Source organism: Carassius auratus, chromosome 5, assembly GCF_003368295.1.
Source record: "Carassius auratus strain Wakin chromosome 5, ASM336829v1, whole genome shotgun sequence".
Taxonomy (NCBI): domain Eukaryota; kingdom Metazoa; phylum Chordata; class Actinopteri; order Cypriniformes; family Cyprinidae; genus Carassius; species Carassius auratus.
The window spans coordinates 11,626,156-11,643,788 of NC_039247.1; the positions used below are offsets into that span (position 1 = coordinate 11,626,156).

General features: G+C 37.1%; 1 protein-coding gene across 2 annotated transcripts; it reads right to left on the reverse strand.

Annotated features, from left to right (window-relative positions):
• Positions 1–9,102: 9,102 nt before the first annotated feature.
• Positions 9,103–13,921, reverse strand: LOC113075605 (tubulin beta-4B chain). Of its 2 annotated transcripts, none has more exons than XM_026248291.1 (4): positions 13,753–13,921; positions 10,606–10,714; positions 10,395–10,505; positions 9,103–10,309 (listed from the first exon to the last, which is right to left on the reverse strand). In XM_026248291.1, the coding sequence occupies exons 1-4, from the start codon at positions 13,807–13,809 to the stop codon at positions 9,249–9,251; spliced, it is 1,338 nt and encodes a 445-aa protein (XP_026104076.1). In that variant the 5' UTR covers positions 13,810–13,921; the 3' UTR covers positions 9,103–9,248. The 2 variants fall into 2 exon arrangements, with proteins under 2 accessions (XP_026104076.1, XP_026104082.1); XM_026248297.1 differs by having other exon boundaries at positions 10,606–10,816; positions 13,753–13,901.
• Between the last annotated feature and the right edge of the window lie 3,712 nt (positions 13,922–17,633).

Sequence of the window (17,633 nt, forward strand, 5' to 3'; positions counted from 1 at the left end):
AGCTGAAGAAATATGTGATGACAGCTGTGTTTTCTCAAATGCTTGATTTTTCTTATCTGTTTTTACTAACTTTCTTTAACAAATTTCAAATTCATTAAATCGGCCAACAACATACACTGAACAAGCCTTTAATCCCTCGGCTTACTTCGGAGAGTTTTACACACAATGAAACCTCTTGTGCAGAAGACAATTGCTGTATATATTCTTTGTCACGAACATCCTAACAGACATCCTCTTTGAGTCCTACCTATTGAAATGGGTGACAAAAGAGGGAAGAGACAGCATGGAAAAGTGCCCAAACCTGCTAAGGGTATCTGTTTTCCTCCGCCTGCACAAGGGAGAACAGCCGGACGCTGTGTTTGGGTGCGTTCTGATAGCGGCGCTTATCGAGAACAGTCTCTCTCTCTTCCTCCTTCCTCTTCTCCTTCTGTCTTCCGACCTCCGCCTCGAGAGGAAGGCGCTTATGTCATGCCGTTTCCCCGGGCCTTGTGGGAGAAGGAATGAAAGAAATACATTGAGAGAGAAATGGGAAAAGGTGCATGCATTGCTGTTTGTAACTTTATCTTCATGGCGATACACAAAGAATGAAAAGAATCCTCATTTTGGCTTCTTGCTTAAGTAGATAATTCACCAAAAAGCAAAAAATCTTGTCATTAATTATTCACACATGTGATATTATCACTTCTGAGAACAAATATGAAGAACTTTGGATTCAAATCTAAATGTTGTTCTTTTACACAAAAAAGAGAAAGTAAGTCATACAGGTTTTGAATGCCATGAGGGTGAATAAATGATGACAGGCTTATCTTTTGTGGGTGAAGTGTGTGAAGTGATTTTACAAACCGTAAGCAGCAGAGGAATATCAAACCTGCCAAGTTTCCTCTTCTTCAAACGAGTCAACTGCAAGGAAGAAATCAGAAATAATAATGGTGCCAAAGAAAAGAAGTCTTCCAGGGTCTGTGAGAGGAAATGAGCGTTGTAACTGAATGCTGCGTGGTGTTGAGGCCTGAGGGCAAAACTCAAAACCTCATATCCAGGAAAAGAAGCCCCCTCTCTCTTTATTTCTCTCACATCCTTTCCTCTCCATCTCCCTTCCTCATCTCTCTCCCACACAACTAGCACTCAGGTTTGTCCTACTACTATCGCTACCCCCTTCCCCCCAACAGGAAATGAAATCCATTTTAAAATCATTTGGAAATCCACAGGGGCTTCAGACCAGGAAATAATCAGCGTGGGAGAAAGAGAGAGACAAGCCAGAACGAGATAGAGTGCTGTGGATGGATACAGGACAGAGATGCTCCATGATTTCATATTTGTCTGCTCTCCCCCTCACACTCTGACTCTTTCTCTCCCGTCTGTGTCTTCTGTATTCCCATCCCTCACTGGAAACTGGATATTAGACAGTGGGTGGCCAGTCCTGGACCTGGATCTCCCTTTGCCTTGCCACCCTGACCCCGATCTGACCTTCAGTAAAAAGTGCCACCTAGGTGGCGCTGTCCTCTTATCGCCACACTGATAAGATCTGGCTTGACATTTCTTTGGTGCAATATCTTAAAGGCTACCACTGAGCTCAAATGGCCAAAATCCCACCTTTTCATTATTCTGTTTTCACCAGTGAGGCTCTCACTCTCCCTGGACAGTCTGAAGGCAGTATAGACGAGAAATCAGACGCCTCAGACTTCGATGAGACTTGTCCATATAAAAAAGACCTTTGAAACAATGAAACACTGAGGCTATCAGAATAAATGTGTTGAATTCTGATGTGGTAAGAGCAGTATACATACAACATACATATTTATATTACATTAAATTTACATTTATTAATTGCATGTTTTATGTTAAAGTACATGTCAATGTGAAATACTATTCACACATGATTAGACATGTTACAGAGTAAAAAAAAGTTTGGGTCAGCAAGTTTTTATTTTATTTTAAAGAAATTACTTTTATTCAGCAAGGGTGCATTAAATTGAGCAGAAATGACAGTATTATAAGACAATTATAATTCTACAAATGATTTTATATTTCATTAAATGTTGTTCTTTATAATGATCAATGATACAAAATGTGCCATGGTTTCCACAAAAATAGTAAGCAGCACAACTGTTTTCAACATTGATGATAATAAGCAGCAAATATTAAGGAAATTATCATTGATGACAATAAGCAGTTTCTTGAGCAGCAAATCAGCATATTAGAATAATTTCAGAAGGATCATGTGAAACTGTGTTAATGGCAGGAATAAATATTTCTTAAAATAAAATTATGTATTTGATTACTATATGTATATATATAAAAGGATTACACACCTAATGTGCCTAATTCTGTTTGAATGCACAATCTCTCAAGTAAGAACTTCCAAGGAATACTTGAATGCGCATTAAAAAATTAAATAGGGTAAATTTATTTAAGTTGGCTTTAAATTTAATCTTTAAAACAATGAACTGTGTGATTTCCCAAACAGTTAGCATTCCTACAAGCCTTTGAACTCATTTTTTTAAAAAGGCATTGATGTGCTTTGGTGTGCCTTTTTGTAATTTAGTATTTTTGGTTTGCAGACATACCCATGTTCCCCTTCTATAAAACGGGCATGCTAAAGAGAAACGACCCATAACAGATCATTTTCCAAGTGTGTTTAGCACTGGCTAATTTACACCGAAGCGTCTCAATCCGCTCCAGTGGTTGCCTGCCGCTGCCTCCTGGTGGTTAAAATCATGCGACCAAATCCTATCTGCCATTAAGCATTTACTTTTGTTTTCATAATAAATTTATCAGAATTATAAATTAAACTGAATGATCAAAAATACAAATAGCAATAAGCCTGTAAAGACAAATAATGATGAGGTTGTTGAATTAAAAAATATCCACACCACAGACACACCAACGAATGTCCCAAAGAAGTCCACTACCACTTTACCTAAAAAAAATAAAATAAAAGTGACCTGAAATTTCGCTGTAATCATGTCCTTGTTACACCATATTGTGAAAGAAAGTGGACTAGATTGTGAAACGTTTCTAGTCAGTTTTGTATTGCAAGTCACAATCAGGAGGAAAAGCCCCCAGAGAATGTTCACTCATCAATCAAAGTATGGCATTAGTGATGTGTACTGTCCTGATTAAAGCCCACCACAGAGAGGCGTGACAGTGTGTGCTCCAGTCTACCTAAATCTCTGTCATCACGGGCCCTATCTCAGCCCTCGCTCACTAACCGTTGAGAGACTGATTGCTTTGAGGAATTCCACAAGCATTAATGCATTCACAAATAGGAAGAATAAAAATGCAAGACAATAATTCCTTTCATTTAAATTTTTTTTACACAATATAAAATACTAATATGTAGTGCACAATATGGAGTATCACATATACAACCCTGTATGCAATATATTGTAATACTAATAAATACATAGTTTCATAAGTATGTAAAAATCCCTTCCTTTCTGGATATTAATTGGTTACAGGCAAATAATAGGATGGTCCCAGACCAATAAACGTAAAATACATTTTAAATAAATTCAGTTCATTTATTAAAAATGTAGCCTACAGTTTAGTTCAAATATAATATAATAAAATAATAATAATTAAACAATTATATTTTATAGTCATGTCTGTTGGGTGCAATATAGTCGCTTACTTAAACAAGCATTAAAATATAAATGGTTAAGTTAGACTGCTGTGATATTTTGACAGTTTATATTCATTTGACCTCCAATAAAAGCATAAAAATGTAATATTCACAGCCAAATGTGTCAGTTAAGAGGATTGGTTGCCAGAACCTACAATTCTTTTATTCTATAAATTACTATCAATTCTTTTAGTGTTTATTATTTATTTATTTATCAAAGATGTTATATTATAATCTGCATGCCTCCTGTATTAGGACCTTCCTTACAGTATACTGTGCCATGAAGAACAAAGAAATAAAATAAAAATCTATACAGACACTCTTCAGATAGTTTACTGTACTGGACAACCACATAGCTACCCTCATCTGATAAATTGACCATAATATACAAATTGACTGAAATAATCCCGGCATCTCAGGAGAGCACAAACTCAACTCCAGAGGGAAAATCCAAGCACCAAAAGACTTTTCCGCTAATGTCAGTTTGTAAGTCACTTTTTCAACTTTGAATTCATAAATGTGTGAATGACATCTAATGTGTGTGCGTGCGTGCAGCGTACGATGTGTCGCCACGGCGCGTGACGCACCCCAGGATTAGACAGTTCCAGCGTGGAGGGGCTTGATTGATGAGCCCATTCCAAATGTTTTCGCGTCCAAGTCAGTGGGAGTTTGAGTTGCCTTTGCGCATCTTAATACCAAACAAAACATTAGCGTCGGATTCCCAGGGCTGGCTGCCTCTCGCTGGATTTCATTAGTCACCCCTCCACAGCACACAAATGCGCTGCATGGCTCCGGGACATGGAGAAGAGAGAGGGGCAGAGAGGGAGAGGAAGGGCAGGGGGCCATTAAGGGATCATCATCTCATCCGAGCTTCCCCACCGCTAAGGATCAAAGTGTTAGAAGGAAACGTTCTTATTCTCCAGTAGTTTCTGATCAACTCTGCTGCTTACTGCAACACCACGTGAATCTGAGCCAAAAAGTAGATACACGTGAAATAATTACGTTTTTTTCAAAGGCCTCAGTTGCTATTTGCTTATTTAATTGAATGATTTTGCTGTGCAGAGACCCCCAAGACTCAGCTCACCCATCTAAAGCTATATTTAAACTATCCCTGCTACATACCCGACAGACTCCATCAGGAGAAACACTGATCTGATTCAAACACTAATGAGGGCACTCATCTGTGTGTTTGTCTCCCCTGCCTACTTTTCATCCTGCCAAGCCTTGATGCAATTACACCCCCACATCTGCAGGGGGCTCCCTCCGCCCATCGGTATGGGGCTTTCCAGGGGCCCTGGTGCTCCTGATTCACGGTTAATCAATCATGGTGCCTGGGTAATGACGCCCCACTGCTCCCCTAATGTCTTCTGGCGGGAGCCTCTGCCGCTGGCATTGAGCTCACGCAGGCACACATATGGCCGCTCCGAGTGAGTGACAGGACCCCTTTTGCGTGTGTGGCACCCTGCGCGACGGAAGCCATCAGCTCCGCACATAGACACGCGTACAACCACACACACACACGCCTCAGGCAAGGAGGAGAACGAGTGGAGAGAGGGAGGAAATAGGGAAGAAGTGCCACTTGGCCAATCTTCTCACGTCAAAGTGAACTGTCAAGAACAAAGCAAGTAGGGCAATGTGATATTTTACAAAGCAGCTTGGGTAGAGGAGCATTTGGAGCCTTGTGACACAGGGTTGTGTGACATTCAGAGCTGAATTTGGGATGTCTTTTTGAGTTCCACTTCAATTCATGACGATTCACTTGAATTGTATTGAAATGATGTAGAAAACAGGATGCAATTTTAGGCAGAAAAGCAAAGCTTTTTGAGGCAAACTATGAATGTTGGCTTGAAGAAGACTTGCTTTTTAGCTTTAAAAAGTTTTAAAAAGCCTTGAAGTTGGAAGGTTTATAGACCTTATGGTCAGTTTTCTGCACTGATAATAATTAGCAGCATTACTTGAGCTGAGCACCAAATCAGCATATTAGAATTATTACATTTTTAATACAAGATAATTTCTAATAGTCAAAACAAAAAATCTGTAACCAAATTAAATTCAAGTGCAGTCTACTCTGGGGAGCTGTTTTTGCTCTCCCGAAACTCCTGATCACGTAGATTCCTATGGAAATCACTGTATTTCACTCACAATGTTTCGCCAAGCACTGGTAAACGTGCACGACTGGAACTTAAGAGACTTCTTTCAAAAAAATGATTTCAAAAATCTTACTGACCCCAAACCTTTGAACAGTACTGTATATATAAACAAAATGTAGTTAAACAACACTTCATTACGTAAGCCCTTTTATTTAATGAGGTATATAATTTTTTAAGTTTTTTAAGTTCTAAGTTGCCTTTTGTTTCATGTACTTATGAACTTTTAGCCATTATTTTTCATTATTTCTCATTCCTAGATTTTATTATTCATATTTATTATTTTTGCCAGATCATTTTTACTTGATAAACTTAGCACATATGGCTTTAATAGCTTTTGGATGGATTTCCAAAAAGGCCCTTGTCAAAGCCGGGGAAAAAAATTACAGGAAGAAGTTTTAGAAGGTTAAAAAAAACTATGCAGAAAACATTATTGAATTTGTGATATTAGTGAAGCACATATTCTTTAAATCTGTCCTGCCAGCTGTCTGTGTCTCTATGTACAGTCAGAGTCATTGTGGACTGGTTTATACGGTTGGCTCATTCATTCTGTTTATATAAAGAGGTGCTTCTCAGGCTCCAAGCATTTGTATGCAGTATATAGAGTGGCAGAGGCCCATCTGTGCAGCCTAAAACCATCCTAATTTATGTTTCACACCTCTTGCTGCCGCCACACTTTGCATCTCATAGCACATACTCACTTTCTCTCTCTCTCTTTCTCTCTCTCTCTTCAGTGACAGTGACAATGAAGTTGCTTTGGCTGTTAAAGAGCAATCCATCATCTGTTTAGAGCGCTTCATCAACATTGTGTACATAGCAGTGCTAAAACAGAGAGGATTTATGCTGCACAGACAGAGGCTTTTTCTAGTGCCATATGGATGAGGAATACAATCACAAAAACCAATTAAAAGGAATAACATGCATGCATTAGGTTGTGAAAGCTGAGACAACAAAAGATCACATTAGTGGCTCTTACATGAGCTTGTGCTCACAGTATCAGACTACAATCTGTTTCAAATCTTTTACAAAACCAGTTCTTCTTTTTTTGCTGTTTACTTTTGGATTGTTTCACTTTATCGTATTTTACTTGTATGTCACTTTTCTAGCAAGATATGGATTACTGTGACTCTAAAATAGAACTGAGCCCTTACAAGAAACAGCTGCGGTACTTTACCATACTTCCATGTGCATAGTACATAAAAATAATGGTAGTGCATCATGTTCAGAATTTCTTTATTTTTTTTTAAATTATTTCTTTCTTTTTACTATTTAATAAATATACTGCAGTACATGCCGGATTTCACTGTTCAGAAGGACTTGTCAAATTATTGTCCAACGTTTGCCAAAAAAAAAAAAAAAAAAGGAATTTGGGATGCAACAGTATAAAAAATCTGAAGATAATGTTATTTCTGAACTACAAGGTATATATATATATATATATATATATATATATATATATATATATATATGTGTGTGTATATATATGTGTGTGTGTATATATATATATATATATATATATATATATATATATATATATATATATATATATATATATATATATATATATACACTATTTTGTGTGAATAAATAATTAAATACATAGTCAAATGGTTCAATCAATTTTATACGGATCACCACATTATAATATACAGCATGAAAACTTTACATTAAGCTCTGTTATTAAACTATTTTTTTTAAAGACAAACTTAATGTGATAAATTACAGCAAATGTAATCTTAATGTAACACTATTAAAAACATGAAGACTTTCAAAATAAAAGATCCAATATTGGCCTATAAGTGATATGTTAAAATATATTAAATATATATAATTAAAAAATAATCATTAGATATTAATATTTAATATTTTGAAATATAAAACAATTGACAGTTATTATGAACATTAAAGCACAGCCAGTATGCCATATGATGATGTACTGTCAATCTACAGTATGTTAATTAGAGAAAGGCAATGTCTATAGTCACTGGAAACTTCTAAACGCTGCTAACTTAAGACACCATTACTCAATAAATGAAGCCCTCCTCTTCGATCTTCAACACACACACAGCTAGTTGATTCAGTTAATGTCCCTTCCCCTTCTGCTCTGGTGTCGACTGAAAGCAATTCAACTCGAAGCTTCTTTCCTTCAATGTTCCATGAAATTGGGCCAGATTGTTGTGTCACGTTAATTAATGTAATCCTCGTAGACCTGAAAGAGCTTCGGGTTAATAATTAGATCTGCTTTGATGACAATGCTGTATATAATATTTTAGTAAAGCTCAACATCTTTTATCTGAGAAAGATGTGGCAGCGATTCAGCAGTGCAAAACTGTATGTAGCGTTTCATACCTAATTGTGTTTATGCGTGTGTAACCTACAGCAGCTGTGTATTCTGTGTAACTCTGGGTCACATACCTCTCGAAACGGGTAGCTGGCTAGCTGCAGCATACTTGTACCTCTCAGTCTCCCGTTTAAAGACGGAGCATCTCGAGTCTCGACACAAGCGACCTTTTCAGTAACGTATCGCCATCTGCTGGCGAGAACTGAATTTCGACACAATATAAATGCCCTGGTATTTAACGTTTAAGTGTTGTGTTGTTGGATGTATGAATAATTCAAATTTAAAATACCAGCAGTAATCAAAATAATATTTTTGTATCGATTAACTCTTTCTTATATTTGCAGTCCGAAGCTTTTCATGTTCGTCTTAGTAGCTCCAACAGTAGAGCTCGGCACTAGCAATGCAAAGGTCATGGGTTTGATTTTCAGGAAATGCATTAACTGTTAAAAATCAATACCTTGAATGCAAATTAAGTCACTTTGGATAAAAGCGTCTTCCAAAGGAATACATGTAATTTAAAGTATTTGAGTTAATCTCAATATTTGAAACACTACATTTTTCAGCTAGTCAGTTCATGATGATTGAGTGATGTCATCATCCAGTTCAGCTCTCTTCCAATAGTGTCCGTGCAATCAGTCAAGTGTCCCCAACTAAGTCAAAGGCAACAATGGCAAGGAACCAAAAAAAAAAAAAAAAAAAAGAAAACTCTTTTACTGTCTATGGGAGAAACCGGGCTCAGTCAGGGGGCCACTTCTACTCTGGGCAGAAGAAACTAGCAGTCTTTTTGAACGCTAGATGGCAGTCTTGCATCATTGAATGATCTGCACTACTGTTGCACATAAGTTTTGAAATGGGATGCTTTTTGTTTGTTGTTATGGAAAGAAGCCACTAATCTTACTTTGATTTTCTATATTGTTATACAAAAACAGTTTAATCTATAATCTACTTTAATGCATGTACAAGGAAAAAGGCCAAAGACTAGACACCCAACAGACTGCTATAACATGTAGAGCTTTAATACACATTTGTGTACATTTATACCTTTTAGTTACTCATGAAAGAAAGAACAGAACAAAAGGTCAAACCAATTAGAAACTGAACAGAACAGCAGTAAACAAGAAGTTGAGCATTCAACTCTTTATGCAAGCTCCTCTTCTCCCTCTTCTTCGAATTCTCCCTCCTCTTCCGCAGTGGCATCTTGGTACTGCTGGTACTCTGACACCAAGTCATTCATGTTGCTCTCGGCCTCTGTGAACTCCATCTCATCCATCCCCTCACCGGTGTACCAATGCAAGAAAGCCTTGCGCCTAAACATAGCAGTGAACTGCTCAGAGATGCGCTTGAACAGCTCCTGGATGGCAGTGCTGTTGCCAATGAAAGTGGCTGCCATTTTGAGACCTCGAGGCGGGATGTCACACACAGCGGTCTTGACGTTGTTAGGGATCCACTCCACAAAATAGCTGCTGTTCTTGTTCTGGATATTCAACATCTGCTCATCCACTTCCTTCATGGACATGCGGCCTCGGAAAATAGCAGCCACGGTGAGATAACGGCCGTGGCGGGGGTCACAAGCAGCCATCATGTTCTTGGCATCAAACATCTGCTGGGTGAGCTCGGGCACCGTAAGAGCCCGGTATTGCTGACTCCCCCTGCTGGTGAGAGGGGCGAAGCCAGGCATGAAGAAATGCAGACGGGGGAAAGGCACCATGTTGACGGCCAGTTTGCGGAGATCAGCGTTGAGCTGGCCGGGGAAGCGCAGACAGGTGGTGACCCCACTCATTGTGGCAGACACGAGGTGGTTAAGGTCTCCATAGGTTGGTGTGGTGAGTTTGAGCGTACGGAAGCAAATATCATACAGTGCCTCATTGTCGATGCAAAAGGTTTCATCGGTGTTCTCCACCAGTTGATGGACGGACAGTGTGGCGTTGTAAGGCTCCACAACGGTGTCTGAGACTTTGGGTGAGGGCACCACGCTGAAGGTGGTCATGATGCGATCTGGGTACTCCTCACGAATTTTGCTGATGAGGAGTGTGCCCATGCCTGACCCGGTGCCACCTCCAAGGGAGTGGGTGAGCTGGAAGCCTTGCAGGCAATCACAGCTTTCTGCTTCCTTACGGACTACATCGAGAACTGAATCTACAAGCTCAGCCCCTTCGGTGTAGTGACCCTTGGCCCAGTTGTTTCCTGCACCGCTCTGACCTACGATTGAAGAAATCCAGATCATACCCGGCTCATTTTGCTCTAGATTTTAACATTTAATTAAATGACATGAAACCAGACTTACCAAAGACAAAGTTATCTGGACGGAAGATCTGCCCAAAGGGTCCAGATCTCACTGAATCCATGGTGCCAGGCTCCAGGTCGACCAGAACAGCACGAGGTACATACTTTCCACCTGTTATAGAAAAGAGCACATTTACAATCTAAAAAAAATAAAATAAAGAGCCTTCCTTGCCAGGTCTTTGTGTATTATTATGCTGCGAATGCAAACTGACCAGAGGCTTCGTTGTAGTACACATTAATCCGCTCCAGCTGCAGATCACTGTCGCCGTGGTAAGACCCCGTCGGGTCGATTCCGTGCTCATCACTAATCACCTCCCAAAACTGATCGTACAGGGGAAAATTTGTCGATATTGACGTAAAATTAACACTTTTCACAAAAGTATCACGTCAATAACGTCCTCTTTAGCACTGTTGTCATGGCAACTACAAACCACAAACGAAAGTTTACAGAGGATTAATGTTAAAAGTTGTGATAAAGAAATAGCACAAAAAATATAACTAGTCAACTATAATTGGTTATAGAAATAAAATAACTAACGTTACACAACATATAAGTTCCTTTAAACTATGCCCTTCGCTTTTATTTGTTAACCCTCCATCCTAGAACCATAGACATATAAATAGCTAGACGCCTCATTGGCCGCTCGACCGCACGTCAACGTCGCCGCCATATTGAAGCGGGCAACTCTCATTACTGTCACATCAGGAAAGAAGAAAACATACCTGACTCATCGACAGATTTGGACACCTACAAACCGTCACACGATAATAAAAACAGATCTCGGGGTGTTATCTTTCACAGGTAAGACTCAGCTGTTCTTCCTCGATGTTTTTTTGGTCATTTTTAACATTATGTTGACAGCTTAATTAACCACCCGTGTCAGACGATTAATAATATCGCTAGCGTAGTTGTGAAAGCTGAGACTTTATAAGTTTACGAGTTTCAAAGTTTAAATGAATTCTTATTACGTTTTAACTTATATTGCCGTTTATATAATAAACTAAATGGTGTTATGAGCACAATATACAGAGTGAGCCCGTTGACTTGTCTAGATTAATGATGGAGCTAAAGCTTCTCTCTTTAATTTCACTACCGTTACTTATCTACAAAGATTAAGTGGTAACACTTTAGAATACTAGTCCTTTAGTTAATGTTAGTTAATTCATTAACAAACATGAACAAACAATGAACAATACATTTATTACTGTATTTATCCATCTTTGTTCATGTTAGTTAATGAAAATACAGTTATTCATTGTTAGTTCATGCTAATTCAGAGTGCATTAACTAATGTTAACAAGCACAACTTTTGATTTAAATAATGCATTAGTAAATGTTGAAATGAACATCAACTAAGATTAATAAATGCTGTAGAAGGACTGTTCTTGCTTAGATCATGTTAACTAAAGTAGTTAAATAATATTAACTAATGGACCGTTATTCAAAAGTGTTACCGATTAAGTTTATCATCACTTGATTATAAGGATTTCATTGCTTTTCATAAAACTGTGAACTGATTCTATGTATTGTCTTTTTTCTTCCCTTTTAGCCATTTGCAAACAGGACAAGGAAAGCTGAGGAAAGCTGTTCTCTGCATTTCCAAGAGACAACACGATTCCTCCCTAGACTAGTGTTGTGTTTGTACTAAACCCAGAGCAGCCCTGAATGAATCGACAGAATGACCCAGCTCATATTCTGCATTCTGCATTTAAAAAGCTTTGCACAGGCTGTTTAATGCTGATAATGTACTGCGTGTTTCTTTACACAAAAACTACATGATGTTAATAGCCTAGAAATGAAAAACACAGGAGCTCATATTGAGTAATGCAATATCATGATAAACTCATTGTGATGTTGTTATAATTATTATTAATTTTGCGTAATAAGTTTTTGAGGGGAGCATCTCATTTTCTGGTCTGTGATAAAAATAACTATACTTTGAGATTTTGTGGTACAAGGTAAACCTTACACACTCACACCCAAACATTCATATGTGTTAACATACATGGAAAAATAAATCACCGTTTCAAAATGTGTGTGTTTTCTGCATGAGTGTGTGTAATGTGCATTATAGAACATATACATATATATATATATGTGTGTGTGTGTGTGTGTGTGTGTACATGTATATATTATACGTGTATATATTATACTTAAGGAGCTCATTAATTAAACACAATTTGGAACTCATGTCCACAATTTTTTTGTATTGTGTCTGAATTTGATTAATAATTATTACACAAATAGTATTTTAAAATTACATTTCAATTTTTTTTATTTTACTCTTTAATTTACTATTAATTTATTCTTCATTTTTGTCTATTCTGAATTATTCCACCCTTGATATTACATATTCTTCTTGCTATTGTTAACCTATTGTTGTTCAGTTTTTTATTATGGTATTATTCATATTATACAAATAATTTTATACTATTATAAATCTATTATATTGAATATGTTATTGTACCGTTGTACTCGCTTTTCATATCCATAGCCTCATCAGTTATGTGTTATTATTTGTTGTGGAGTTCATCTGTAGGCTATAGTGTGTCACTTTTTGATTTGTATTTACTTGTTTTATTAAATTTTCTCAACAATATTAAATTATTAGTATTTAAAGATGTATTACTTAGATTTTATCACAGAATTTCAATGGGAATGAGCTGTGTTCTGATCTGAGACACGAAATAGAGAAAAAAGAAAGAAAAATGTTGGGATTGAACACAGAGAAAGCAATAAAACAACTACATTTAATTTAATGTATATTCAAATTAAATTACATGCATATGTCACAGTTATACTAAATTAACATTAGAATTGTAAACCGAAAATAATCAATGAAATCAACAAGTGAGACAAATGTGAGCCTTCACAATTCCTTACGAAAATTAATAATTTTCCAAACCTAACTAAATAACTGGAGGCAAAGTTTTTAACTGCATGTAGATCACAAACCTGAAATCGGTTGATAAATGTGAACGTTATCGTGTTTTTATTCAGAAAAAACGGCAGCTCCCCGTTTCCTTCCATGAATTTTTAAGGCAGTCTTGCCCTCACTAACATGGCGGACGCGTTGACGTATCGCAGCAACGGCTCAGAGCGGCCAATGAGGCGTCTAGTTATTTATATGTCTACGCCTAGAACATTCCAGCATCTCACTCAATCCTATTCCATTATCATTGATAGCACAATTGTTTATACACTTATTTATTTATTTATTTTTTGTCTGTGTGTTGTTGTCTCTGTGTACTGGAAGCTTATGTCACTAAAACAAATTCCTTGTATGCGTAAGCATACTTGGCAATAAAGCTCTTTCTAATTCTGATAATCTCGTAATCAATAACGTTAAGTTACTCACTTTGGCACCGATTTGGTTTCCACATTGACCAGCTTGCAGGTGAACAATTTCCCTCATGTTGAATCGTTAAGGATAAAGCACTTGTTTTGTTCAAAACGAGATGTATTGATCTATCTTCCACCGCGCGTCGACACTGCGTGAGCACGGCGAACAGTTTTCAGTTATAAATAACGCCAGCCTTTGGATTTAAACACGGGTGGATAAACGAAACGTCAATCATTCTTTGCCCGCGTTTGATTGGTTGAGGTGCTCGCGCTATCATGACGCTTCTGTGTTTGATTGGATTAGAGATATTTAATCATGGCTGCGTTCAGCCCCGACAAAACGTTGCACAACGTTTTTTAAACAGAAACGGTGATGAGTTGAACACACTGTTCTGATGACGCAAGAGTTGCAACTATGGCAGCTGAGAAGGCCATTAATGTCAAGCTGCAACGAACACATTTGTACATTATTTTCCTTGAAGTGCGAGTTCACTTTAATACCACGTGCTTTATTTACATGTTGCTGCTGATTGGACTGCAGTTCTGACACACCCACCAAACAAGAGAAAACGCATCTCAAACCCCGTTGCACACTGGTGCAAGGCGTTTCCAGGAAACAAGACGTTCAACCCGGAAACCGTAGCAAAACGTTGCGCACCGTTTTGAACTTGAACATGCCCCAGTTGTCAGTGGTTACAACACTGCGAGGTCTCCCAGAAACCGTTTTGTATTGGTAACCAGATACGCATATAGACCAGCTGAGCTTCTATCATTGAATAGACGTATTGTCTCATTGAGCATCATGTTACCAAGCACCACCTTCACCAAACAGTGATATGACACATTTGGACTATACATGCGTTCGTAAACTGAATGCATTAGCCTAACTTTTGGCACACTTGACAATATTATAATTTAATTTTCAGTTTGCTGGTATTTGAAATGTGAGGTATAGCACCAGTTGTAGGCCTATGTCATGTCTGGAGAAGTGAGGAGCTGCTTGTAAAGACATGCTCAAATGTTACTTATTGAACATCAATGGCTGACATTTAGAAACTCTGTGTAAATTCTGAGTCATAAAGCAACACCATTTGAGAACCAGAGATCTGTATCTCTTTATTACCAAGTTTATGTTTGCCTCATGTCTCTTGAGATCATAAGAAAACGTAACTATTTTATGAAGTGGGGATTTTATTCATTTGTACAATGTGATACGTGTGGAAACATATCAACATTTCTAGACAATTTTTAGAAAATTAATAAACATGAATGTCCACCGCTAAACCACAGAAAACCTATATTAACCACAGATTTGCAAAAAATTTAAAATAGTAACCAAAATACTATGAGATTGCGTTGACTTTTCAAAGTTATGTCAGGGGTTATCTACTTGACATTCACTATTTTGGGTCTTCTTTTGCTGTAGAGCAAGTAACACTGTAACTCAGGCCGTAGTCAGTTCATTGTTTAAGATACTCTATGTGTTAATCTGTTGAGCTTACAATAGTCATACAGTATCAACAACTAAATCATTCTTTTCTGTATGAAGGCTTAGTAGTAAACTATCCTGCGATAGAGATCACAAAAATATGTAGGCTACTTCCTCCACTGAGTCTTTGTATTTTCTTTTTGTATAGGACCTCCATTAGACCCATTCTGATAACGATCTATCGCTGTTGATGTAAATAACAAATGAATGAGAGCATGAGAAAATAGTTATAGTACCCTGTGGCTTTGAAATTAATATCTTTGACCCTGTTTCAGCCCATCTTTATTTAATGTGACACAAACTTGAAAATACACAGGTACAGACAGCAAACATACACACAAATGCTCAAGAACATAAAGAACATACTATATAATATAACATAAATATATTGAAATAGCTAAAAATAGCTGGAAGCAGATTAAACCAGAAGTCAGATTCATGAAATTTGTATACAAATGGCCACGCCCACTTTTATGAGGAAAAATAATAGCATTAAGAAGTATTTGTATAGGCCTGTATTGTGCTCCCATCCCTAAAGTGCTGGGTACAAGTGGGATGTACAATATCGCTTCATTATTTATGAGTATCACAGGTGTCAGGATTCAGTTCATGCATGCTATGACAGAAGCACACGTAGTCTGAGCAAGCACAAAATGAAATATGATTAATGACAAGGCTGGAATGAATTTCTACAGCAGGGACATATGTTGCGTTATGCCAGTTGTTGCTGGTTGTTGACATACAACATGCTATGTATTATAATAATCAGGTCTACTTATCAGCACCTTGTCAGACCACAAATAAGGCCAAAAGAGCGTTTTTAGACCAAGAGATCCAAGATTCAAGATTTTATGACATGTAAGAGGACAGTTTAAACCTAACTCTGATTAAATACTGGTGTAGTTGTCAGAACTATGTGACTATTGTAAGCTCAACAGAGCAACGCTATCAACTATTAAACACAATACTCTCAAACATACTTTTCAAAAGTTTGGGGTCAGTAAAATTAAAAATAATAATAATGATGATACTTTTTCTTCTCCAAGCATGCATTCAATTGATCAAATGTGAGGACAGTTTGATGGCTACAAAGATTCCTGTTCCATTTCAATGAGAAAAGATTTCTATTTGAATAAAAACAATTGACAGTACTGTTTTCAACTTTGATATTAATAAAACAAAATGTTTCTTCAGCACCAAATCAGCATTTCATCAGAATCATTTCTGAATGATCATGTGACACTAAAGACTGGAGCAATATCTGATTGGAAAAACAACAAAAAACAAATCTGACATTTTGACATCACAGGAATAAATCACATTTATTAATATACAAGTATTAAAACGAAAACAGTTGTTTTACATTTTAATCAAATTTCTCAATATGACTGTTTACTATGTTTTTGTTAAAATAAATGCAGCCTTAGTGAGCATAAGAGACATAAAAAATACATGTGAAATACAGTGAAATACATAAAAAATGATCACCAACCCTAAACGTTTGAAGGTACTGTGTTTTTAAGATATTAGTTGTTAATACTTTATATTAATCGAAACTATAGTTTAGGGTGCTGATGTGTGAATGAGGTACTCACTCGGTCCCCGGCAAAGTCTGAACTTGAGAGGCTGTATATACTGTATGTGTGTGTGTGTGTGTGTGAGGAGTGTAAGGCAAAACATGCACTGCATTATTGATTAAGACTCAAAGTGTAACAACACTGGCAGCTGCTGCTTTGAACACACACACACACACACACACACACACACACACAACTCTTTAATTAAACAAGACAAAAAAGAAGAATTTGAATAGGCAAAATGGGACATCATGCACACTCCCTATAGCTTTTGACCTGAAACTATGATTTCACCTTCTTCAGTTTAGTCTAAGTTGACTAGACACATACATATAAAATGTTTTAAGCTTGTGTTCCACACACTTTGGTTTAAAGGTCTTATTTAATTTATTTATTTTGTGTTTTCTTTTCACTTTGTTGCTGGTGATCCCTATGAGGAAAGCTAACCTAGCTGAAAAACATCTTCCACTGTCCAAAGACACAGAAAAAAAAACATCTCTATAGAAACATCAGTGCTGCTATAGAAACTCTCCCCACACAGAGGACTCATACAGAGTGATATAGGTCAGCTGTGTGTCATGTCATTCATGGCCAAGGAAATGCAAAACAAAGCAAAATTTTCCCTTTGTTTGCTATCCAACATATACCAAATAAAACAAAAAAAACCTTTGTTCATTCTAAGTTCATTTCCTTGTTCATTTGAAGAGACCCAAAAATTAAAGTCAAAATTTTATTAACAAATGCATGGGTCTGAAAACGTCCTTTATATATCCTTCCACTTTACACTCTTTTGCATACTCCTGTTTTACAATGCAATGCTCTCATGTTAGT

Coding starts and splice junctions, on each gene's coding strand:
- LOC113075605 (XM_026248291.1), bottom strand. CDS start 13,809: ATGAGGGAAATTGTTCACCTGCAAGCTGGTCAATGTGGAAACCAAATC. Junction 10,506..10,605: donor GTACTACAACGAAGCCTCTG/GTCAGTTTGCAT, acceptor TTTCTATAACAG/GTGGAAAGTATGTACCTCGT. Junction 10,310..10,394: donor TCCAGATAACTTTGTCTTTG/GTAAGTCTGGTT, acceptor CTTCAATCGTAG/GTCAGAGCGGTGCAGGAAAC.